The following is a 26029-nucleotide window of genomic DNA, read 5'->3' on the forward strand; positions in this document are numbered from 1 at the left end:
AAGTGGAGCTGATAGCTCGCTAGGAGAGAGGCTAGCCGAGGAGTTAGCGTAGATCCCTAAAAACTACAGTAGTGGTACAAATAGGAGTGGATTCTTGACTGATAGGCTTTAACGCTAGTCAACTAAAACACACTAACCCGTAAATTACCAGGAATATAGGAAAAGTGTAGACTGCTTCAGTAAGCACAAATGGCGTAACATGAGCACAGTTGTGAATTTGGGCTTGTCCCAATGTGAAGTAATTAAAACCAGTTTATTTCTTGACATCCACAGAACCACCAGTACCACTGCCCTCGCTTTCCCGTCCAGTGTCCGAACCAGTGTGGCACACCCAACATCGCCCGCGAAGACTTGGCCAACCACGTGAAGGACAACTGTGGTAGCGCGCTGGTTCTCTGCCCCTTCAAGGACGCCGGCTGTAAACACAGAGTAAGTCAAAATGTCTTCTTTCAGTTCACCAAATGTGATTGCTGGGCAAGACTATCTTTCACGCCTACCTGTCGAAAAACGTACTTGATGAATATATAGGTAGATGGCAGAAAACGGTTAGATTCCAGTTGACGAATAAAAACAAATGAGTTAATCATCCATTAGTTACTGTCAGACAAGCTGTGAATACATTTTGAGGAGTTATGTCATTCATAATTTGATCTAGACCATTATGATGGGGATGCTCTTGGCCCATACATACATGCATGCAAAATGAACCGTATGTAAGGGTGAACCAACGTCCGTCTTGTTCTCCAGTGCCCCAAACTGGCCATCGGCCGGCACCTGGAGGACACCACCAAGTCGCACCTGACCATGATGTGCAACCTGGTAGGACGCCAGCGTCAGGAGATCCTGGAGCTGCGGCGGGAGATGGAGGAGCTGTCGGTGAGCCACGACGGCGTCCTAATCTGGAAGCTGAGCGACTACTCGCGCAAGCTGCAGGAGGCCAAGCTGCGCAGCAACCACGAGTTCTTTAGCCCGCCCTTCTACACGCACCGCTATGGCTACAAGCTACAGGTGTCGGCCTTCCTCAACGGCAACGGCAGCGGCGAGGGCTCCCACCTGTCCGTCTACATCCGCGTGCTACCCGGCGAGTACGACAATCTCCTGGAGTGGCCCTTCGCCTACAAGGTCACCTTCTCCATCCTGGACCAGAGCGACCCGTCGCTGTCCAAGCCGCAGCACATCACCGAGACGTTCAACCCGGACCCCAACTGGAAGAACTTCCAGAAGCCGTGCAGCGCCCGCAACTCGCTGGACGAGAGCACCCTGGGCTTCGGCTACCCCAAGTTCATCTCGCACGAGGAGATCAAGAAGAGGAACTACGTCCGCGACAACTGCGTCTTTGTAAAGGCTTCCATCGAGATCCCCCAGAAGATCATGGCTTGAGGGGAAGGACTGACTTCTTGACTGGTAAACCTGGAACACTTGGATAACCCTTTAGATACTTCCTACCTGACTGACTGAAGACCTCCGTGTGTCAGAACCCACAAGAAAAAACGCCTTGGAAATCAAACAGTGCCTAGAAGTTTATCTTTTGCTTTGTAATCTCCACCCGCAGATTATGGACATGATGGTATGAACCCAATGGAAGGGGGTGAAGGGCTTGACTCTTCACTTAGAGACTGAACCTTGGATGCAGTGGAACTCAAAGGAGAGAAGGCAGAAGCCCGCCTGCCTTGCGTTTACATGCTCTTGTAGCCCACTGCGCTCGTGTTGTTGGTGCAGCTCCGTTCACCCTTTATGCAAACGTAAAACAAAGTTTTCCAGACATAACGGCTCCCTACTAAGAAACCTTGTTCTTCTAAAATAGTTGGACCACACATCGCATCTTCCATAGTTGTCCCCTCCCCTGCTCCCATGAGGTTTTACGTAAAAACAATAAGCACCTTGTGTTGGTCTTCAGATGAGCTTTGGTCTGTTTCCATCTGGTTTGTTTCCCCCCCCCCCCCCCCCCTTTGGATTATTGAAGTAGAAATCGAGAGACTACGACTCTGAAAAGAATTCTGGCTTCTGTGATTAGAAAACCATCTAATCCAATCAGGTTTGTCCCTTAGCGGAATAATGTTGACCATTGTCAATTTAGCATGTTAGTACGTGTGAAGGATGTCTCCTTTCAGTAGGGATGGGCATAGGAATCAGATAATCGGTAGGATTTCTCACGACAAGATCATATATCTTTTAAAAATTCAGCCCCCGAAGCCAGTTTCACTTGGCAACATGACATTTGGTAGGCATGTCTATTATGAGTAGACCCATAAAAAAGTCTCTGGAAACCATTAAGTCGCAGGAAGGCTGCCATTTTGGTTTGAAGCAGCAATTCCTTTGGTGTTTCAAAGACAAATTTTCCGGTTGCTACCAGATTTAAATCACATATACCAGACAGAAGGGTGACACTAAATTGTGAAGATTTACGGTTTTCGTCAGTGCATTTGGCAGAGCATGGTGGCGAGGTTATGTAACGCGACATTAAATCACGGAACTATTAATAACGAACTTTCCGAAAAATTCTGCCCCAAAAGCCTGTTTCACTCAGCAAAATGAAATTTGGTAAACATGTTTATTATGAGTAGACCCACAAAATAAGTCTCCAGGATGCCTGTCATTCTGGTTTGAAGCAGCCATTTTTGCATCATTTTTTTCGAGGTTTCCTTCAAAGACAAACTGCAAATAGAGATTTTGTCCAATTGCTGCCTAGTACAAATGACTTATACTATACAAATGAGCAACATCAAATAAATAAATTAGTATTTTCCTCGTGGCAACGACGAAACCACCAATCAGAGAAGGGAGCGACCTCACATGGCTTGTTGGTTCTCGAGGATTGGTTTTGTTTTGTGAAAAGAAAAGGTAGCAGGGGGGAACCGGACCAGAAAACATGAACTTCTGCATCTTTAAGAGGCCAGTCGGACCAGATAGCGGGATCAAAACATGCATTTAAAAGTGTAGGAAAAGCCATGTGGCCTTTTTATATATACAGTGAGCTCGCATGAGAGGGCAAACGTAACACACGTGCATGCTTCATGTGCTAACACCTGGACCACATTTTGTACTGTAACCTGTTCTCTTGAAAATCGCTCCATAACTATTTTGCCCCACCCCTTTTATTTTTGGAGAGTTTTAATACGTTTTTTTTTTTTTTATCACTATTATTTTTATTATTATTTTTTTTTTGTAAACGGAAAATGTGAACGTCACATGTGGCTATGCTAACCTGTTCAATGAGACGATGTGTTGACATTTCGTTGTGTACATCGAGATGCTCTCCATCACAGCGCCACCGACTGGACGGAGGACTGTAAAATGTACATTGTATACGTCATACAAATACAGAAGCACATTCTGTCCTTTTCTTACCACACAAAAACACACACACACACACACAAGCACATAAATATACACACTGAGTTTCTCTCATAATACCAGCTGATATTTTACAGTGATTTCAAAGACGTTTTTGTACGATTCTGTATTTTTGAGAAAGAAAAAAAAAACAAATCCTTTTTGGCTGTTTTATACTTTTCGGTTGGAGAGTCGGGGTCAACTTGGAGATTCTGTATGTCTGCCTGTCTGTGTGTCTGTCCGTGCGTCTCACGTGTTTGAGCCTCACGTGTTCTGTCTGCATTATTTTCCCCCTAAAAAAGTATTTATTTTAAGGCGCCGCCAGTTGACGCAGAAAATGTTTTAACGTGTCGTTTGATGAGTGCTTGTCAATTTCATAATTGAAATAAAAATACCATATACTGTGTTTTAAAGGTGGCTTTTAATTGCATTTATTTCATTTCTTACAACTGGCGAGAAGACTTTTTGACAATTTTGGATTGTCTCGCCCAAAATTGACAGCAATGATTGACTGAACGCATAGCATAGATACTGTTCCAAGATGACGGCCAGCAGACGTATGCAAGTGCAGTACTTGTTGCCTCAGCAAGGAAAGTCACTATTGGCTGTAACCCCTCGCCCCCCCCCCCCAAAAAAAAAACATCAAATGATAACATCACCTTAATTTACATTCAGATTCATACATTTTCATACATCCCCATGAGGTTAACAACATAAACTTCAGACATTTGATTTGTTACGTCTTTTAGGGGATCTTGATCGGCAAGCAGATCGGGTAAACACACCGGCCTTCCCTGATTTTCCTCACAGGTGTGTGCGCATGCGTCGTTTTGACCGAGAGGATGTTGACGGAAGTGAGTGTTTTGCCGCCATTAGAAGAAGCTAGCTAGCTAACTACACAACGGCCCGCAAAACTCACACGACTGAAACTACAGAAAAACACAAATAGTCCCAAACCTCCAAAAAGTGAGTATATAGAAGAAATGGTCGATGAGCTAAAATGAAAAACGGCGCTGATGGAAACACAAAAGCACCAATTGGCGGTAAGTTGTTGAAGCAAATGTTGTCTTTAATCAAACTAAGATTTCATGTCACACGATAACATTGAGAAATAGACGATTGAAGGAATGCTGCTCTTGTCTTGTTAGTGCCGAATTTGGGTGTTTTACTTACCCCCTCCACCTTTAAATGACTTGTTCATTGACTAGTACACGTTTACAGGTCACATTAATAACGGAGGAAGTTTTGAAAGGATTTCGCTTGGTCTCGTTTTAAAATCCCCAAAACATAGCATTTAAATAAGGCTGTGTAGATGTTTTGTACCCGCTGTATGTGTCTTGTTCTTTCAACAACGTTCCAAAGTATGAGTCAAGTTCCTGCAACGCACGAGTCCTCCCCACAATTCAGCAGGACTCCACCTAAATTGTAAAAAAAAAAAAAAAAAAGAAGCAAGCCACATAATTTCAAAGGTTTTCAAGAACCGCAACAAGTCGCGTGTATAATTAGACGAGTTGAAAGGAGGAAAGCCTCTTGATGAGCTCCAAGCAAAAAGCGGTAGCAGGCGGATGTAAATCAGCGTTGCAACAACTCAAAAGTCATAAAAGGAGGAACGAGGCAGCAGACGAGATTGCGACACCCGTTCTTGAAGCACAACAATCTTGCTCTTGCTAAACATGTCACGAAGATTGATGATGGGATTTGCAACACAATCTCAAGGCGTTGAACTATTTGAGGTTCATTATTTTCATGATTATTTTTATTAGGGGCCGAGCAGGACCGCTGCAAGGGTTTTTGATGGAAAAATACACTTCGGAGCATTGGTTTTCTTGTTTTGCAAAACCATTTTTACTGTATAAAATCTTATAAATGTCATTATTTTTATTTGATGTTTTCTTAACTGTTTTTCTTTTTTCAGCATTATGATGCATTTCAGAAAACATCTTTATTTCTATTGTATTTTTTAAAAATGTCATTTATTCTGACAAAATAAAACTTTATTTCCATAGGATTATGCGGTTTTTTTTCACTAATTGTATTTATTACAAATTTGAAATAGTTATATTTAATTAGATTCAATGATTGTACCCTGCAATTGTGTGTGTGTGTGTGTGTGTGTGATTAAGGAAACGCGTGTGCGTCTGTGTCTGTGTGTGACCCCCTTCTACATGCTGTTGTAGGATTATCTAAAAAGTAATCCCATTACTCAGACAGACTGCAGTACACGCACGCGCGCGCACACGTCTGCAGTTGAACGAAACTGGCTGTGCGGGCGCGTCAAATTCCTTTATGACGTCGATTGCATCAATGCCCCTCCCACCACCACCTCCACCTCCCCCACGCCAAATTCATACAGCATGTCTATCTTCTACCTGTACACTGCATTCCACGTGTTCGTTTGCATTGTGCAATGTCGCCTCTTTTGTGAAATATTACAACTAAAAAAAAGAAAAAAAAAAGTTAAATAAAGCTAAACTGAACTAAGCTAATGTACTGTACCGTATTTAAAAAAAATAAAAAATAATAATGAAGTTATACTGTACCATTATGCACAGTTTGAAGATTGAATTGAGTGCGTTTGCGAATCACAGCTCTCGCTTATTGCCACATTGTCGTCTTGCGCTGGTGTTGGGCTGACAATGTGAGGATGAACGTAAACCCGCTGGCGAGTCTTTAAGAGCCTTTAAGTAAGGCCTTTCTGTGGGCGCCCACTGTGGAACCCATAATCTGCCCCGTGCTAAAATAAAAAATAAAAAAAGAGACCACATGGAGCACAGCACGCGGGCCAAAATAGAAATAATGTACGTTTTTGATGCTATTTATATCCTTTCTTTTGTTGTAAAATGTATGTAATGTGATGTTTGGACGTGAATGTAGTGTTTCCAGTAAGGCCGTTTTGAGTCATACAACAATATAATAAAAACTATATGTAGTCAACTTTGATGCTCCAGAAACACAACTTTTGTATTCTTTGTGTCCGTGCGTACATTATTTTCTCGGAGTAGAAAAAAATGGCGCAATCAGGAGAAGTGGTGATGTTTGTTGTCTCACCGTTTGTGGTGTAGCGTTTCGCATAGCTGACTTTCATACATCTGCATTCCTAACTGTAGTGTGGTGGTTCATATAGTTTACTTTCCTTTTAGTTACCATGGAAACTGTTGATAATGTAGTGTTTCGCATATCGTACGTTCATGCAGCTGCATTCCAAATTCTGCCATAGTAACCATTCATACTGTAGTGCTTCACATAGCTAAATTTCATGCAGGTAAATTCCAAACTATTGTAATAGTTTATGTAGTTGACGTTGATACAAGCTGCCTTCCAAACAGTACCATTGCTGCCATTCCTATTGTAGTGTTTCACATAGCTATTCATCAGGCTGCTGTGTTCCAAACTGTAGTGTAGTGGTTTACGTAGCTGAATTTCATGCAACTATGTTCCAAACCATATTGTAGGGGTTGACATCGTTGACGTGGATACATCTTGGTTCTGAAATCGGCAACGGGAAAGTGTTGGTAATACAGAGGTTCACATAGCTGATTTGTAGTCTTTATTTGCGCACACGTAAATGATTAGGAGGCAAGTTTGATTTAGTGCAGTTTCCAATGAATGGATTAAAGATTAGCGGATTGAAGGCTTCTTTCCATTTTTCCCAGTCAATCCTATTGACAGCGTAATCCCGTGTTGCTGCAATGATGTTGTTTTGTGACTTTAATCCTATTCGGACCACTTTCATCATCATCATCATCATCATCATCATGGGCCTATCAAGATTACATGGTGGAATACAGGACTGGCTTTGACGCCTCCGGATGGGCGACTGCAAGTGATCTCTCGTCATATATATCGATTACATGCCGTAAACACTGGATTGAATAAAATTATCGGTTTTTTGTTTTGTTTTGTTTTTTGTCTGAAGTGACAGAAAAAAATCGCCAGTTTTCCACTCGCTCTCGACTTGATTTGAGTCGTGTGAAGAAGAGGAAGTGACAAAGATGCAAAATCTGGAACAGATGGTCAGATTATCCCCGAACCGTAGCGCTTATTGCTAGCGCTGTTTTTATTTTATTTATTTTTTTATTGAACGCCTTTTTTTATTTTTTTATTGAAGGCCTGTGAGCCATAGTAATTCAAATAGCTGACATTCATACATCTGCATTACGAACTCTACTATAGGGGCGTATCCTAGTGGTTCATGTAGATGATTTTTATGCAGATGAATTCCAAACTATATAATGGGAGCCATTGATTGCGTTGCAGTTGACAGAGCTTAGTTTGATACAGCTGAGTTCCAAATACTGACGTAGAAAGCATTGATAATCTAGTGGTTCACGTAGCTGACTGTAATGCATCGTCGTTCCAAACTATATTGTATTGCTTCACACAGTTGACTTATATTCACTTGCTTTCCAAATAGTACCATGGGACTGCTCCGTTCCAAACTGTAGTGTAATGGTTTATCTAGTTGACTTTCATACTGCTGTGTACCATAATCTACCATGGGAGGCATTACTAGTCTAGGGGTTCACAAAGCTGACTTTCACGCATCTGCATTCCAAACTGTAGTGTATTGGTGGCGTCCACGCAACTTCGTTACAAAGTATAGTGTAGTGGCTTGACTTTAATGCGACTGCATTCAAACTGTATTGTAGTTGTTGACATAACTGATTTTTGCACATCTTCTGTTCAAACAGTAGAGCAGTGGTTCATACATCTGTCTTTTATGCATTTGCATGCCAAACTATAGTGTAGTGGTTCACATAGCTGGCTTTTATGCAGTTGATTTCCAAACTGCACCATTGGAGCCATTGCTAGTGTAATGTTTCACATAACCGACATTCATGCAGCTAAATTCCAAACTATAATGTAGTGGTTCACATACTGTAGCTGACCTTCACACAGCTGCACCCTTTTGGTACCGAAAAGTAGTACTGTACAGATTTCGGTACTCTTTGTTGTATTAAAAGTGTAGGTAACTGCAGCACAGTGGCTTCACAGTTGTGTAGTAAGACACACAGCAGCACCCCACACCCCCCAACTCCTCCTCCTCTTCCTCCCACATCTGTGTCACAAAAAGACTTGCTATTTTTCATATTCTTCTTATTATTAGTCATTTGGCATGCCAGATTTGCCACGTGTTGTTTGGTGTGAATTTCCTTCATGGTTAAAAAAAAAAAAAAAAAAAAGTATCTCTGTATGTATCGCTCTATCTCGCGTCAGTGAGCGTACCGGGTCAGTTGCCGGGGTGAATGCGGCTCCCTTCGGCCAAGCGGGCCCGTGATTGGCCGAGGGAGATGAATTTCTGCCAATTGGAAACAATCGATGTGTTGTTGCCGGGCCGCTCCAGCTGACACTCGGGCTGTCGTTTGTTGCCGTTATTTATGGAGGCCTGCTCGGGTTTAAGAAGGTCAAGTGACGCCTAAGTGGAAGGAAAATGTTCAAAATGTCGCTTTTCAAGTGGAAGTTCAACTTCAAAAGGACACACACGCACACACACACACAAACAGGCTGCTCTTAATCGACTAAATACACAGTTAATAATATATAGACATTTTTTAAAATCAGAACATGAAAATAAAAAATACAAGAAAAAGTAGAATCCACAGTAATACGCACAGTTTTATTCGGTGATTGTTTCACGTACCACTAGAGGGAGCTCACATACACTAGTGCGACTCATTTCACACTTTAAGAATCACTTCTTTAGTGTATCGGCATGTTTTTAAAATTTCTTTCCCCCTGTCGCGCGAGCCGTCACTCCGCGGAGGAATCGAACAGAGCGGGCGTGCTTGAACAATGGACTCTTAATTGCTTTCCACCCATTCAGCGTGAGCGCTGCCAATTACGCGTGCAAAGCAAGAATGCGCGGCGAGTGGACGCCGTAAGGAAATCGGCGTCTTGACGCACGTCAGGCATCCGGCCAACTTTGCGAGCCGGATTTTCTAATGCATAGCTTGCGATGAATGGCTTTCATGTGCACGCGATTATGTTTAATAGGATACATGTTGGGCTTCACTCGGGCCTTGTCTTCAATATTTTGGACGGGGAGTGAATTATTTATTTACTTTGTATTTCTTTTTAGAAAGCAATGCTGCTTTGCTTTTTTTCTGGGTTCTGATTGGATAAAAGGGCAACTAGGTGCTACCATTTTGTTTGGCGGGCACTCGACAGGACAGTTTGTTACATTCAATTGACATTATTTATTTATTTTTGGGGGGGAGCCCGTAGCGATATATATATATATTTTTTGACATTCAAATGTCACTTTTTATTTTTAATTTTTTTGCCCAGAGTGAGATTTTTTTTCCCCCTTATTTTTGACAAATTCAAATGTGACTGACAATATTTATTTGTATTTTATTTTTCATTTCAATGTCACTGACATTTGGGGAAAAAAATAGAGGGAAGTTTAAAAATCCAGATTTTTTATTTTTTTTTCCCCCCAATAAAAATAAAAATGTACTTCATATTTAAAAAATGTTGACGACTCCGGTTTTGCTTTTCTCCTCTCCCTGCTAAAACAAAAACACCAGCACAACATTTTTACTTTAATAATAGGACTTGATGGGACTAAAATGTCATTTGATTGTGTCGTGTTGGGTGGGGGAATGTTTGAGTTTTGTGGCTCGGGAGCGCCATCCAGGTTAATAAATCAGGGAGGGTCCCGCTAAAGTTTTGGAGCCACTCAGTCATTTGTCACCGTGGGCGGTTGCAATCTCAATATATTCTTTCTGTGTACGTGTGATGCAAGTCAATCAAAAAAAGTCAAACTTAAAAACAAATGTCATTGTCATTTTCTTTTTATCGAAGCAGCAAAAATCGATTCCAATGTGATTTTTGTGTGTGTGTGTGGGGGGGGGTCAGATTTGATTTCCAGGCCATATCGCCCAGTCTTACTTAAAGCAACATTTACACTGAAAAAAAGAAAGAAATCCTATCCACTCAAGCGTTCCTAAAGCTCCTTAAATGAATCCAACGAAATGAGCAGACACGAGGTTCTTTCTTGCAGACTTGGTGCATGTTAAGTGTTCGCAGCTTTTATAATCCTGCTGCGGGATCTGCTCCAGTCTGCCTGCTTCTGATTAGCGCTCCCCCTGCACGCGGGCTTCGACGAGGGGATGCCGAGGCGAGGATCTGCGCTGAGGTTTTCTCCGGCACGCGCCAACTTGTGATTATTGCTCTTTTTTTGGTGGTAATGATCGAGCGGAGTGCTGCCATTTGCAGGAAATGTGGCGCAGTGAGATTGTGGGCAGAGCGTAAAACTGTAGAGAATCATCAGGTTTTTTTCTGGGCCGAATTGTGGCGGCAGTGGTCCCGTTCCGGTATCTACATGTAACTGTACAGTAGTACCATGAGTTTCACAAATTTGGAGTCAAGTGTGGCCCTGTTGATTGTGTAGTTGAACACATTTTGTTGAAGCAGCCTCCTGGTTTTCATTTTCTAAAATGTTCTCGTGTGGTTGTTGTAGTCCAGTGTCTCTTGCTCTGACCCCTCGATGGCCACTTTGCAGCGGATGTCCGAGTTCCTCGCTTCGGGTCTGTTGCTAAGGGGTGTCCTGACCTCGGAAAGAATCATCATCTTCAGTGTTTTGGGAATGTGAGTTTCAGGGCCACCTCTTCCTGGGGCCGCAGGATTTTATGGTCTCTGGTTCTTGGAGTCTGTCATGCAACAAATTCTTAGTTATTATATAGAATTAGTTTCCCTTGGATTCTTAGGGCCTCTGGTTCTTATAGTCTCTAGATATTGGGGTCTCTGGTCCTTAATGCCACTGGTTCTCAGGGTATCTGGCCAATTGGCCACCACTGGTTCTTAGAGGCACGAGTTCTCCTCTGGTTGTTAGCGCCTCTGGTACTTATTTGCTCTCGTTATTTGGGCTTCTGTTTTTTTTGGGGGGGGGGGGGGGGGGGCACTGGACCTCTTGTTCTTGGGGCCTTTGGTTCATAAGGTCACAGCCTGTAGTGCCACTGATTATTAGGGGAATTAGTTTTGCTCACATTCTCAGGGGCTCTGGTTCCTATGGCCACTGTTTTTTAGGGCATGTGGTTATTGTGACATTTGGTTTTAAGAACTACTGATTCTTAGGGGCACTAATTCTTGTGGTCTCTGGTTCTTATGACCACTGGTTCTTAGTGTATCTGGTTCATGTGACATTTGTTTATTAGAAACACTGATTCTTAAGGACACAATATCTCCTTTGGTTATTAATGTTTCTGTTTCTTATTTCTGCTGGTTCTTAGGGTATTGTGACATTTGGTTTTAAGAACCGTTGGTTCTTAGAGGCACTAGTTTTCCTATGGTTCTTAGGGCCTCTAATTCTTTTGATCTCTTGTTATTGGGTCCTCTGGTTCTTTTGTGCACTATTATTTAGGATGTCGAGTTCTTGGGGACTTTGGTTCTTAGGGCTGCTGGCTCTTCTGGTGACTGTTATTAAGGTTTCCGGTTCTTGTATAGCTGTGGCCTTTAGAACCAAAGTCCCCAAGAATTAGAAGTCCTAATTCCAGGAGTACTAGGACCAGAGGCTTCAAGGACAAAATACTTTTACAACCAGTAGCCTTGAAGTTGTTGGAGCGTTTGGTTCTTAGAGTCTCTGTTGGCCAGGGGCAGGGGTCTCAAGGCCACTGGTTTTAGCCTTCAGCCCAGAGGTGGGACTAAGTCAAATATGGGCATGTCATCATTGAGTTTCAAGTCGTAACCTTCAAGTTTTAAGCAAGTCCCAAGATACTGTAGCAAAAATCGAGGAAGTCGAGTCAAGTCATGACTTGGGCTAAGCAAGTCGTCACTTAAATCATACAATCTCGCTCAAATGACACGAGTCGAGTGAGTCGAGTGAGTCGAGTCCCCCCACCTCAGCTTCAGCCTGACGGGACTGAGGTGCGGGTCTTGAAGAGGGAGGTGACAAAAGACGAGGTTCATCAGGCAGCACTGTTGGGTCACCAGGGAGCCTTCCATCACCGACGAGGTCCGTCCTGGTGTTCCTGCGCTGCTGGTCTCAAGTTTCAGGCACATGGAGCACATTAGCTGCGAGTGGCGCTTTTGCTTTGTTTTCTCTCCAAACACAAAATGCATTTAAGACTCGTTGTCGCAGGACGCTGGCGCCGAGACCTCGGCTTGTAAAGCTGCCTGAGGAATGTCGCAGGCTTTTCGTACCCGTTGTAGCAAAGTCGGGGTCAACTCTTACAGCGCCGTTTTGTAATGGAAGGAAGGTCGGAAGTCACAAAGTACAAATACTTTATACAGTAATGGTGATAGAGTATTATCGAGTGGTATTTTCCTTATTTTAAAAAGCCTATACAAAGTACAAATATTTTGTTCCTGTACTTGAGTAGATTTTTAAGGTATCTTCACGTTTACACATTTGAAAACAGTTATGTGGACTTTCTCCTTCTTACATTTTCAAAATAGGCTCGTAACATTTTTTTAAACGCCGTGACGACGACAAAAATGTAATGTTGTCTTGAACGCATCATTTGAAAGTCAAGCCAACGCTAGCTACCGCTTGGTTTAAGAAAAAAAAAAAGAAGTTAGCGTGACACGTCATGTGATTCTTTTTGTGGCAAACTATTTTGTGCGCAGACAAGTTTTCCTGTTGTGCCAAGTTTTCCGAATGGATCTTGTATATAATTGACAGCAAAAAGCCATTTTTATTTGTTACATGTTTACTTGTAGTCACTAAGTACAGGTCTTGACTCAGTACTTGCACTTTTACCAGACCCTTTTAATACTTGTACCTCAACTCAAGTGCAGACTGTGAGTACTTGTTCCCTAATTTACAGCCTTTGTGCATTAAAAAAAAAAAAAAAAAAAAAAAGTTTTCTTACCATGCGTCATTCTACTCCTAAATCTCATGAGAACATGTTATGTAGCATGTCTGGTAGTACGCATTGCTGAGTAGTGCTGTGTGTGCAGTAGCGTGTTTGATACTATATAGCTGCATAGGAGAATGAGTGTTTTCCTGAAGGCTTCTTTTGCAATGACTTTTTTGTGACTTCCCAGTTTTTGTCTCGTACAGTATTTGCGCTTTAATGGTTTTTTTTCCGTGCACGCCTGTGACTTGAGCGTCAAAGTGTGGACGATTCACACATTCCAAAACTTTTACAAGCAGTCGAGCGAGCGGTGAAACATTAAACGGAACGAGAGATAGCGATACGCTTTCAGGCGACGGGGGGGGGGGGGGGGGGGGGGGAGTGGTTGCAGAGCGGACATCGAAACTGCAGGGGGCTCTCCCACGTGTCATGTTTGCACAATGTTACACTCAAATGCATTCACAAGGCGTGATTGTGCGTTGAAGCAGTCGGTGTTTTATGTCATTCTGCGCACACGTGCCTGAGGACTCTAGCCTTCAGTAGTCACATGAAATCATCAGAGGTGGCAAAAGTATTCGCGCTCTGTACTTAAGTACGTGCGGGACCAGTTCTAGGGATGTAAACGTGACGGGGGAGGCGGTGTTAAGGTGGCATCGTGTGACAGCATCATTTGATTTGATTATTACGTACCATAGACGTGCTAACGAATAGCATCTATGTGGCAGTGTTTAGGAAACAGACATCTGAACACAAACGGTGCTTCAACACATGTAGACAGACAAACTAACGATAACAGTAACAGACACAAATTCTTTATCCACTGTGACAACAGACTAGTATTGCAGTAGATTACCAAGTCATTTACCAGTACCGTAGTTGTGACACTCCTCATCATTTGCGTCTGCATGACTGTATTATACTGCCCCCCGATGGCCAAGTCACGCACACTAGAAGGAGCCGCAATAAATTAATCATGATTTACAACGTATTTAATTCTCCACATTCTTTTTAAGTATCTTGTTACTATAGGTTTTTATAAAGTACAGTATTACTGAGTGCTATTTTCCTTTTAAAAAGCAATGACAATTTTTATGGCACTGAAGTTTGGTGACTCGCCATAAAACTTCAACTCCATTAGCTCAACCGCAAGAATTTTGTATGAATGAGGGCCCCCGAGGTCCGTTTCATTCGGGAGCATGAAATTTGGTGGACATGCCGGTCATGAGCGGACCCACAAAAACGTCTCAGGAAGCCAGCATGCCTGAAAGCACTCAGGCAGTCTGCCATGTTGCTTTCAAGCGGCCATTTTAGGTTTCCAGGGGACTTTCAAAGATGAACACATCCCCAGAGACTTTGTCTGATTGCTCCCAAATTTCAATAGTGTATACGAAACAGTTGGGTTATGTTATGCCAGGAATTCGTTTCCTCCCATTTTGTTTGGTTTGGCGGGAACCTTTGACCAGCACAAAACAAAAACAAACAAAACCAAAAAAAAAATAGACCTCCAATACACTCTCCAGAAGCCGTGTCGGAAAACACAAAGGAAGTCGACTATTTTCGTCTGCGGCGGCCATTTTAGAATCATTTCGGCCCGCTCCGGTTTCCTTTTAACAACCAACTCCTGGAGATTTTGTCCGACTGCTACCAAATGTAATCCACACAGCCTAGACGGAAGGGCCACGCGAAATTGCGAGGAATTTCAGGTTTCGCCATTGCGTGTCGGCGGAGCACGGCAGCAGAGTTTGAGGACTCGCTATAAAACACAACAACGTGACCAAACGTCTGCTGTCTTACTATAGTTAGCAAATTGACTTTGAGCAAGTCTATGGTTTGGTCCAAAGATGTTTCAGCACACCATTTTGCGTTTTTGTCTGGCTTCTGTACAACCCGTGCACCCGTCCATGTCTCCAGTCAGTGTGAAGCCTGCAAATTGCTAATAATGTGTTAATGTGTTATCTCCGCCGCTGAGGCTGCGCAGTGAAGAGAACGTCAAAGGCGATGTCTCACTCCTCTGTCATCTTGCTTTCATTACAGCCTTGGCGGGGTAATATTAGCCGCTTCCTGTCAACTCGGTGTCACGGGGACACGGCGTGCATGTGAGCGAGGGCTGAACACGCACAGAAAAAATAGGGGGGCTAATTCGGGGATTTGACGTCGACCCTTTGCCACGCGGGTGACTCGCACCACACAAAATAAAAAGATTTTTTTAAATATATTATTATGTAGTCATTCTATGATGTAATGTGTACCTTTTTAAAATTTCAAGAACTGCAGGAGCCCGACTCATTCGGTAGCTTATCTACGTGTACTTGATGTAGTTTATATACGTATGTATTCTATATATAGTGAATTTTATCTGCATATTGTATAAATTGTCGAACAGTCATTTGAACTTCATTTGAAATTGGTTTATTTAACCTTTGCTCGTTGTTGTACACAACAATTTTCCTTTTCAATTTTTCTAAATATAAAAATGTCTATGTATGAATTTTTGTATTCTTTTAAATTATTTTATAGGTCTTCATCATTTATAATTATAATAACATATAATAAGTAATATTGTCTCATATTGTAATAATAACTATGTTATAAAAACTTTAATGCTTTATATTTATAGTAATATTGTAATAATAAATATAGAATCAGCTATAGAAGTTGTAAAATAAAATCCAATCAATTTTAATAATATATATAATATAATAATAATAAATATACAATTATTTAAATTATAAAATAAAATCCAATGTATTTGTAATATATTGTAATATAAAAAAACTAAATTATGTGTAGAAATTGTAAAATAACATCCATTATATGTATAATATATAATGTTGTAATAATAATATATACATGTAAAACCCTGTATTAAAGCTAGAAATTAAATCAAAATCCAATATATATATATATATATATATATATATATATATATATATATATATATATATATGTATGACTTATCTGCAAATGGTACTATGAATACATGAATATGATTTGTAAAATGAAAAATAGCGTCAACATATGATGTATTAATATTATATAAATATGTAGAAAATGTGTAAAATAAAATAGATTTTATTCATAGATTGGATTTAATTTTATTTATTTTGCAAATGTCCATATTTTTAAACATACAGTCTAATATTATTACTGTTGTTATAATACAATGCATGAAAGACATTGTGTTTACCTGTACGTACAGGATAATTGGAATATTTCAATATACATTTTAATCTTGGAGACGGATGCAACAGGCCAGTCAATTGTTAAGCGTCTCAGACCAGTCATGCTTTTAAAATCGAGTGTTCTTGCCTTAGCTTACAGTCCAGTACTGCCTGAAGATGTGGTTTCAAATTGAGGCTGACAAAGAACCTTTAGGTTATTTTTTTCAAGTCTCCCTCTTAATCTTAATGTATGATCCTTAAAGGCATGCTTGAATGAGTTGAGTGTTGAAGAAGCCCATCAAACACCTTTCGGATGAACAATTCAATATTTTCTTTTGTTGTCACCTCCTGTAGATGCTATAGGCAGCTCCCGCACACACTGTATGCCCCCCTTTGGGCTTTGTGGCCTCTTGCTAATCCGTCAAAAGGCTGGACAATCCGTTAGCCAACGCCTTGAGCGTATATTTTTCTCCGAAATGAGCCTGTGTGAACTTGGTCACCAACTACCTTGAGGAGCGCCAGAACCAAGGATGGATGACCCCTATAAATTGCGTGTAGCTGCGTCAATACCATCGCTCACGATTTTCTCTCAACGGAAAACAATAGTATAAATCAGAGCCCTGATGTTCGATTTAGCTAGTTTTGAAATTATTCATCTCAGCGACTACAATCTATAAACCTTGGCAACTCTCAATCTGGGGTGTTCCTCAAGGCTCAACACTAGGTTATTTTCTGTTTGCTATTTTCATAAATAGGATTACAGATGGCAACGCTCTCCTTTCCGCAGATGATACGGTTCTTTCTGTATTGCCATAACACTGCAAACTGCCATGAAAGTCCTCCACAAGCCTTCAACAGAATCAGAATCATCTTTATTTGCCAAGTATGTCAAAAACACACAAGGAATTTGTCTCTGGCAGTTGGAGCCGCTCTATTACGCCAACAGACTGTCAATTGTCAGAGAATACTTTCGAGACATAAAGACATTGAGAGAAAAAAGTCACTGAGCAATAAAAGGTTGCCGGTAATGCCGGTACAATTTTTTTTATTTTTCATTTATTTTTTGTTCAATTGTGAAAAAAAAAATCTCTAGCAATGAGAGCAGTTTGAATGACTAATAGAGAAATAGTCCGGTGCAATGACCATCGTGCAAAGGGCGGCGAGACTTGAAGAAACCAAATTCAATGGTTAATTGAGATAGATACGAGTTGAAGTCATTTCGTGACTAAGTTTGTAACTTGAAACACTCGCATCTAGTCTTTCTCCATTGAAATGAATGGAAATGCTGTTAATCCGTTCCAGCCCCACGTAAGACAACAACAAAAAATTTTTGTAATATGTTTTTTTAATAAGAAAAATAGCACTCTATAATGCTGAAATTTATAAAAACAGAGTGATGGAATAATAATAATATAGCATGTAAAAAATTGAGCTGTATGTGCTTCATTGTGCTGCTCCTTCTGGTGTATGCGTCTTGGCCACCAGGGGACAGTATAATGAAGACGTATACATGGACCTGGTGAAAACAATTTCTGAAGTGATGGCTACCCCCCTGCATGACGGTCACATGTAGAGGTGCAGTTAATTGAATAATTGACAACAAATTGATTTTCAAATTAATCAACAACTATTCTGATAATTGATTAATGGTTTACAGACCTCCTTTAACTTAAAATTGTCAAAATCCTGGGAATTTTAAATCATGTCCTGTTTTTGAATAAAGGGATGGAAATTAAAAAAAAATATTTAGTTATTTGTATAATCGTTAGTTGCAGCCCTTGTCACGTTTAATATAGAAAACATCGACACGGGCGGCCGCGTTCGACCCGCAGAGACGCCAGAAGCGGGAAGTTGCGACTTCAACTGTCGCTTTGACTCCTGCTCACAGATGGATGGAGGGCTCTCACCTTTGAACCCTACCCTCGTAAGGAGGGGGCCATATGTTGTCCTGACCTGCACCCGCCCATCCCCCGACTGCCACCCACCACTCGCAGGAAGCCCACCTCCGTGGATCTTGACACCAGATGTGATTTACGTAACGGCGGCCGACCTGTCCAGATGAAGACGCGCCATGCTTGTAACAGTGAATAACACAGTTGGATGGATAATGCCCTCATTTATAATCCTCACCTACTGGACTTTTTTTTTTTTAAATCTGGGATTGATGGTAATCCGTAAAAAAAAAAAAATGACATCAAATAAATGAAATGCAGGTGCCTCCTGCATATCCACTCACATGACTTCAGTCATCAGTCAACAAAAAATGTGAATCCAAATCAAATTTAACCGTCACAGCAGTGAGCTACACAAAAGCCTGAAAAACAGGCACAAGAGTGGGAATATGACAGTGTGACGGAAGCGTGTCACACGAAATTATGATTTAAAAAAAAAAAAAAAAAAAAAGTACAATGTGAGAAGCACAGTGACAATGTGACACAGCATTACAGCAGCCTGAAAAAGAAGCACAGAGATACCCGAAGAAGGGTCACAACAGTGTGCTACACAAAATCCCGATAAAGAAGCATATGCCGAGACAGCGGAAAAATATGACTTCAGTGTGCCTCACAAACACTGAAAATGAAGCACAGAGCGAGAGTGTGACACTCGTGGCGGACAAAATTATGAAAAACAAGCACAGGAGAGAGCGCGTCAAAGCACGATGGCGCTGCGCGACACGGAAGCACAGAGTGGGAGCAGCAGCACAACATAACTGTGTGACGTCAGCAGTCAGGCCATTGGCACCGAGTCGCGAGCGCGGTCTCGTTTCTTTATTGTCACACCTCGTAAAATGGAACCCTTGGATGTGCATCGTCGGGCTGCTTCGACGCACTTTGATGAGCTTCTCACACACACAAGCAAGATTGTTTGTGCCAGGTTGTGGCGATCGCAACAAACACGTCACCACATACAGTACATTAGATGCATTATATATATATATATATATATATATATATATATATATATATATATCCATCCATCCTTCCATCCATCCATTTTCTGAGCCACTTATCTTCACTAGGGTCACGGGCGTGCTGGAGCCTATCCCAGCTATCATCGGGCACTAGTAATTTATTATTCTTGAAAAATACACTTTTTTTAAAAAAAGAAAAAGAAAATACAATTACAAAAAAAAATTCTGTAATAACTTTATTGTCACAAGATTACTGCTTTTCTTGAAAAAAACAAATCTTCTTGAAGAAAATTACTATTCTTTATTTTACTTTATTCTCATGAGATTATCAGTTTTCTTGGAAAAATACAGCTTTCCTTGAAGGAAATACGACTATTCTTGAAAAAGAATGACTATTACTGTTTTCCTCAAACAAAACAAAAAACGACGAAAATAGTTTAATTCTCGAAAATTACTATTACTGCTCTAAAAAAACAAGTTGATTCTGGCCAAAAAGTTATTTTTCTTGAAGAAAATGCGACCTGATTTTCAAAAAATGCAACGAGCTGCCAGAACTAGGCTGAAAGCTTTATTTTCATAACAACCTTAAAGATAGTACAACTTAATTCTTGAAGAATGCAACTTTATTAAGCTTGCTATGCTAACATGTCACGAGATACATGAGCTGCATGGGGAAATGCACTTTTTCTTTATGCAACATTCCCTTATCTAGTTTGTCATATAGCGTGATATTGTCAAAATTGTGCACATTTGTCATTAGGTCAACATGGTAGTATATGGTGGTTTTTCACATGGTGTACAAATATAATGCAACAAACACATTTGTATTATGTATTTACATTTCATCATCAATTTATTTGTGTAAAGGAAAAATATGTGATTAATTCTAAAATAACGATGCATGGTTCTAATCCACTTTTTAAAGGTCACATCCAAGGGTCCTGTTGATGCACTCATTCAAAATTCATTAGTTACGTTACTTTGAGAAAGTCATTGAACTAGTTACACTACTATTACATTGTCAACAGGGTAACTGTAATTGTAACAGACTACATTTCCAAAGTCATCTACCCAACACTGGTTAGTAGACCTTTTCATAAAGAGAAAGAGACAAAAAATAATAATAATAAAGTGAGCTACATGACTCAGCAGAAATGGCCTCATCAAGCTAATTGGCACACAAGGTAAGTCCTCTCTTCTGGTTTTCATATTTTGTCAATATTTTTAGCCCTAGTGAAGTATGTCACTCAAACCAACGCAAGCCCTTGACTCATATTATTAAGAAAAAAGATAGTAAAATCAAAGTTTTATTGGTTTATTGCTATATATGGCGAAGTTTGATCTTGACCACCTAGCATAGCAGCTAACACAGCTAGCATGTACGCGAGCAAAAACTCTAAACATTTGCATCACTCTTTCTGTAATTAGAGTAATACTCAAATTCAATGAGTAATCATTTGTAATGAATAATAATGTGTGTGTGTGGCAGCTTTTGCTTCCACGGGGCCGAGTGTCAGCGTTCACTATTTGTACCACACTTACACGTATTATTTTTTTATCTGGGGAAATAATGTCCTTCTTTGGGGGACTTCTTTTTTTCTTAAAAAAAATACAATAAAACTTTCTTTTCATAATATTACAAGTTTTTCTCAAAAGTACTCACATTTTTACTGAAAGAAAATATGCATTTTTTTTTTCTCCCAAGATTCCAACTTAATTTTCGAGAAAATAATAAGACTTTATGCTTGTAATATTGTGAGATTTAAAAAAAAAAAAAAAAAAAAAAAAAAGTGTTTTCCTCTGATGAATACATTTTCACATGTGGAATAAATGTGACTTAATTCTTTTAAAATGATTTTTTTTTTTGTGTGCTTTTCAGTATTGCCAATACTCTCACACATGGTCTCGAGTAATGGAAAAAAAAATTGTTAAAAGTATTTTCAAATTTGTCCGATGCTTTATTGTTAATTCTATCATTCTGTTCTTTCCAGCCCGGTGCTAACATTTAGCATGTTTTGTTAACGCAAACCATCATCGCTCCACAAATGTCATACTTGCCTTGTGAACTTTGTTTGTTTCCAGTCCGTTCCCTCCATTCTGAGCCGTCTTGTTTGTGTGTTTGCAGAGATTTTATTTCCAAGCGTGAGAATCCATTTCATCCTTGAAGATGTAAGCCACGTTTAGCCAACATAATCAATCACAGAGCATTATGGAGGGCTTAATTCGCGCATGTGCCCGCGTCGTATTTACGGCGGTGGCTGTCGTGTGTTTTTTCACGATGCAGCCTTGAGTTTCCTGTCAGTCAAGAAGCGACAGCCCTGCCAGGGAAAATACGACTAAGTGAGAAAATAATCCGTTGACGACGCATGAAACATTTGTAGCGCGTTCATTTGTTGACACGCCGCATTGGCGCGCAACAAAAACAAAACCCACAATAAAACAACCGATGGAACATAAAACAGATGTGTGATACATGCAAAAAGCAATCACAATAAAACAATAAGAGCAGATAATGTCACAATCTGCCAAACTTCATGTTGCTAAGGGGCACATGACTTGTGGCCGGAAATAATATATATATATAATAATAATATTCCAGGGGGGGGTAGGGAAACCTGACCTTTAAAATGATTGCTTTAACCCAACATGGATAACTTCCAGTGTCGTTTTATGCATGGCTTCTTGAGAAGTTTGTTGGGTCTCCTCATGATGGACATGTCTACTAAATGAAACTGGTTTTCGGGGCGCAGTACTTTTTTTTTTGGACTCCATGGGGTCATATCCAGCTAACAAGTTCGCCTTAAAGGGAAATGACCCTAAAATGGCAGCTTCAAACCAAAATGGTCAACTCCTTTCTTGTCTTGTCAGGCATTGCTTTCTTGAGACTTTTTTGTGGGTCTATTCATGATGGGCATGTCTACCAAATTTCATGTTGCCAAGTCAAAACTGGCTTCAGGGGCAGATTTATTATTATTAATATTTTTTTAATTCTAACAATGCCAATAGTTTGGGTTTCACGCTGCAAAATAGTAGGAACACCTTGCAGTGCAGCAGCACACAGGAAAAGTGAATTAACGGCCTCTCATTCTTCCTGCGGCCTCATAGACAAACAAAACTGTGATTTTGTGTCACTCGCTGCGCCGCCCCCAAAATCAGCCACAACCCGCCGAGTCAGGGAAAATGTCCTGCGTGCAACACAAAAAATGTGTTGAAACGTGCACGGCGGTTGAGTTGCGTTGAGTACGCGCGGAGCACGTGCTTGTGAATTTGCGACGGGCTCACGTGCCGGAGGCCGGGCCAGTCCGAGGGCGTTCGGTACGTCGACGTCGTCATCCTGTTTGGCGGCAACGAGAAACACATGCTGCTGACTTTTCGCTCACGCTCCGGGGCTTCACAAAATCAAACATAAACATAAACTCACGTCCGCCAAATGAAGTTTCAGAAAATAAATGTCAAAATCATCTCGCGACGCTGCAAACCAAAATGTCTTTTCCCCACACGGCTTCTTCAGACTTTTTTTTTTTGCAGGTCTACGCGTGATGTTACATGTCTACCCAATTTCATGTTTCAGGAGGTCAAGCCTGGGTTAGGGTTTCAAGTTGAGGTTTAAAAGTACGGTTTTGACTCAGGTTTAGGTTTTTCTAGCCCTGCTAGGGTTTCCTGACCATTTTGCTGTTATTGAATGTGCTTCTAAAACTTGTCATCACATCCATCCATCCATCCGCGTATCCTCACTCGGGTCGCGGGCTGCTGGAGCCTATCCCAGCTATCTTCGGGCGGGAGGCGGGGTACACCCCGAACCGGTCGCCAGACAATCGCAGGGCTACTTGTAATAACACTGCCCCATAATTTAGTACTTTATTACTTCCTTACTTGACCATTCACGCGCCAATGACAAAAGAGTTGATCCTGCATAAAAACTTTCCACTTTGTCCCCTCGGCAACCCCCGTGCTTTTAGTCCTCTCCATTCTTTAACGCGACACGTAATAGGCTTCAGCATTCTTCTAGCAGATCACTGCTGGATTTGCTCTTCTGGCTCAATGGGCCACTGGGAACGGCACTAAAGCAACCAAAAGCCCGTAGTGTCCCACTGACTGATGCGTTGTGACGTTGTTGTGCGAGATGCGCTCTGCTGTAAGGAATCACCGAGCGCAAAGTTCACACAGGTCGTGTGTGTGTGTGTGTTCATATTTGGGCAGCTCACTGGACTATGCAACCCACTACTTAGCTGCAGTGTAAACTTTTTACCAATAGATGGTGCTAACAGACTATTGCATTGGTTTAAATGTCGATATCACGTTGAGTAAAATGAGTAAAGTTTATTGTTCATTTATCCATTTTATTTGTCTTTATATATATATTTCACATTGTTTTATGTGTTAATCTGTGATCATACTCTATAAAATGTATTTTTCTTTTTTTTGGGAGCGTTACCTAGAACAGATTAATGGGATTTGCATTACTTCCTATGGGCAATGTTGCTTTGGTTCTGGAACAATTTGATTTTAGTTAGACTTTGGAACGGATAAATCATGAAGGTAAGGTAAGGTAAATTCACGAATGCGGAACCGCAAATATGCAGGGTTTCACCAAAATCTCCTCCAGCCCTCCCCCAAAGCACATTTTTTCACATAATCAAATAGCATGTAAAGAAAATTGGTTTTAGAAGGTTGAATTAAGCTGAAAATCACACGCTCACACACACACACACATGCAGTAGTGTAATCATGCACCTTTAAGGGGTCTGGCCGAGTGAGCGAGGTCGGGAGCTCTGCCTCCATCTCCGATTGGCCATTAACGTCACGGTTAGTCTGTCTTAACGTCTGCTCCATACTCCTTATGAGTGTTTTCATTTTGTGTCTGTTGTTGGCTCTTTGTCATGTTCAATAAATGTCTGAAAGTACATCTGTGACCGTGACGAAGCAAAACGTGGACCAAGCGTCTTAGAGAAACTCCCAACTGCACGATGTGGGGCTGTAGCAGATTCCATACCACTACAACCGAAAGTCAAGTGAGGACTCAAATAGTTAGGCATGGACATTTGCCCAAGATTCATGGTGCCGCCTGAGGTTGAGCCTGCGTCTGGCCAACATAACACAATGCTCATTATGCGGTTTGTTTTCATACGCGGGGGGGCTGGCTTGTTGCTGGTGGGCTTCTATTTTTCCTAATAGCATCAAAGTACACGACACAGTCATGACAATTTGCTTGGAGATTGTTGAGAGATGATGTCATCCATCTGAAAAACAAAAACGCACGATAATGACTTTAAAGCAAGGAGTATGATTTCAAGACGGGGTTAGCGTTTTAGACTAGACTTTCAAGATACAGGATTAGGGTTTCAAACAAGGGTTAGAATGTCAAATTACAGTTTTAAATCATTTCAGAACTGCGTTTCGACCACGTTTGTCCAGGTACCCACAGAAACATGCAACTGTTGGTTTTTGAAGGGTCATGCTGGATCTTGAAATGGTGAAGTCAAACGAGGCGAATGTGGTGAAGGACCCAAGCACAAAACACCAAACCACCAGAATAGTTGGAAAGGATTTTAATAATCAATTTAGGATCAACTGTGACAGCTCAGTTCAAATCCAGGATACAGCGCAGTTCACTTTACAGTCAAGCGGGTCAGGCTTTGAAGATTGGGAATTTGTCTTGGGCCAGAGTAACGTAATGTTCTGCAATCCACGGATAATAGATGAGGAAATGCTTGGATTTCACTGTTGTCTTAATTAGAAAAGAGGAAACTCAAATCGTGTTGACCTTGTAGCAGAATCCCCAACAGGAACAGGAACAGGAACGTGATAAGGCAGAACTGTCACTTGGTCGTGTTGTAGCGTCTTGCATGTGTGATTGTTGGAGACTCGAAACTGATTGCCTAATCAACAAAGCCTTAAATAGGAGGTGTCTCACCGTGGCTAGAAGAATGGGCTTTCACTTGAATAGCGCTTTTCTACCTTCAAGGTACTCAAAGCACTTTAACGCTGTCTCCTCGTCCACCTACCGACTGAAGCAACTGGGGCTTCAGTATCTTGCTCAAAGACACTTCAACATGGTCACAAGGGCTGAGGGTCAAGCCCACAACCTTTGGCTTGAGAGACGACAACTCTACCAGCCGAGCCATGCCGCCCCACGTATATCCTGATTGGCTGTCTGTCATGAAAGAAATGGCGGACTGTGACAGAACATCAACATCGTCACAGTGAAAAGTGAGTAAAAATGAACACAATATCAGTTCCAAGATCAGGACAAAATACAGTGAAGCATGCAGCTGACTTTTTTTTTTCTTTTTTCTTTTTTAATAAACACAATGACCTTGTTCTGTTTGCCAAGGGAGCTAATCTAAGATTCAAAACTTCAGCTCTGTTTCTTCTTTCCGGAGCTTCGCTTTGCCTTGAGGTTCAGGACGTTCGTGTGGCTGTTGAGTAGACGTGTCCGTTCTGTCCCGAAGCTCATCTTTCCAAAGTCTCAGAGGGAACTGGTTTTTTTTAAGGACCTCTCTGTCTAAATCAATGTGACACTGACTGGAAAAATGATGTTATTTACAAGATGTGTGATATGAACTACATGTCGTTTACAGTAAGAATGATTGTAAATAAATACTGGTATTCGTAGATACTTAAGTGGTGTTAAAGGAAAAATACACTGTGACTTTTCACTGACCTGTAGTTCGATATTATAGACAATTTAGGATATTCTTGGCCCGAGTCATAAGAATGTAAAATTCCACGAAAGGAAGTTGACTTTTTACGCTGACTGCCGACCTCCACTTGGCTTGAGCGCTCAACCTGAGCCATATTGACGTCATGCATTGACCAGGCGA

The 26029-nt window shown here is 41.1% G+C and overlaps 2 protein-coding genes across 4 annotated transcripts in view; both read left to right on the forward strand.

Annotated features, from left to right (window-relative positions):
• Positions 1 to 3746, forward strand: part of traf4a (tnf receptor-associated factor 4a) — a 33031-nt gene extending 29285 nt beyond the window's left edge. The window contains exons 6-7 of the mRNA XM_061781515.1: positions 274 to 429; positions 748 to 3746. Coding sequence (XP_061637499.1) covers positions 274 to 429; positions 748 to 1380 — 789 coding nt within the window. The 3' untranslated portion in view covers positions 1381 to 3746. The remainder of the gene's footprint in view (positions 1 to 273; positions 430 to 747) is intronic.
• Positions 3747 to 4148: 402 nt separating this feature from the next.
• The window catches only part of tada2a (transcriptional adaptor 2A), a 32312-nt gene continuing 10431 nt past the window's right edge, over positions 4149 to 26029 (forward strand). Inside the window, exon 1 of one of the 3 annotated variants that reach the window (XM_061781520.1) lies at positions 4149 to 4376. In XM_061781520.1, coding sequence (XP_061637504.1) covers positions 4334 to 4376 — 43 coding nt within the window. In that variant the 5' untranslated portion in view covers positions 4149 to 4333. The remainder of the gene's footprint in view (positions 4377 to 26029) is intronic. The other 2 variants (XM_061781516.1, XM_061781517.1) reach the window with 2 other exon arrangements.

This window comes from Phyllopteryx taeniolatus, chromosome 8, assembly GCF_024500385.1.
Source record: "Phyllopteryx taeniolatus isolate TA_2022b chromosome 8, UOR_Ptae_1.2, whole genome shotgun sequence".
NCBI lineage: Eukaryota > Metazoa > Chordata > Actinopteri > Syngnathiformes > Syngnathidae > Phyllopteryx > Phyllopteryx taeniolatus.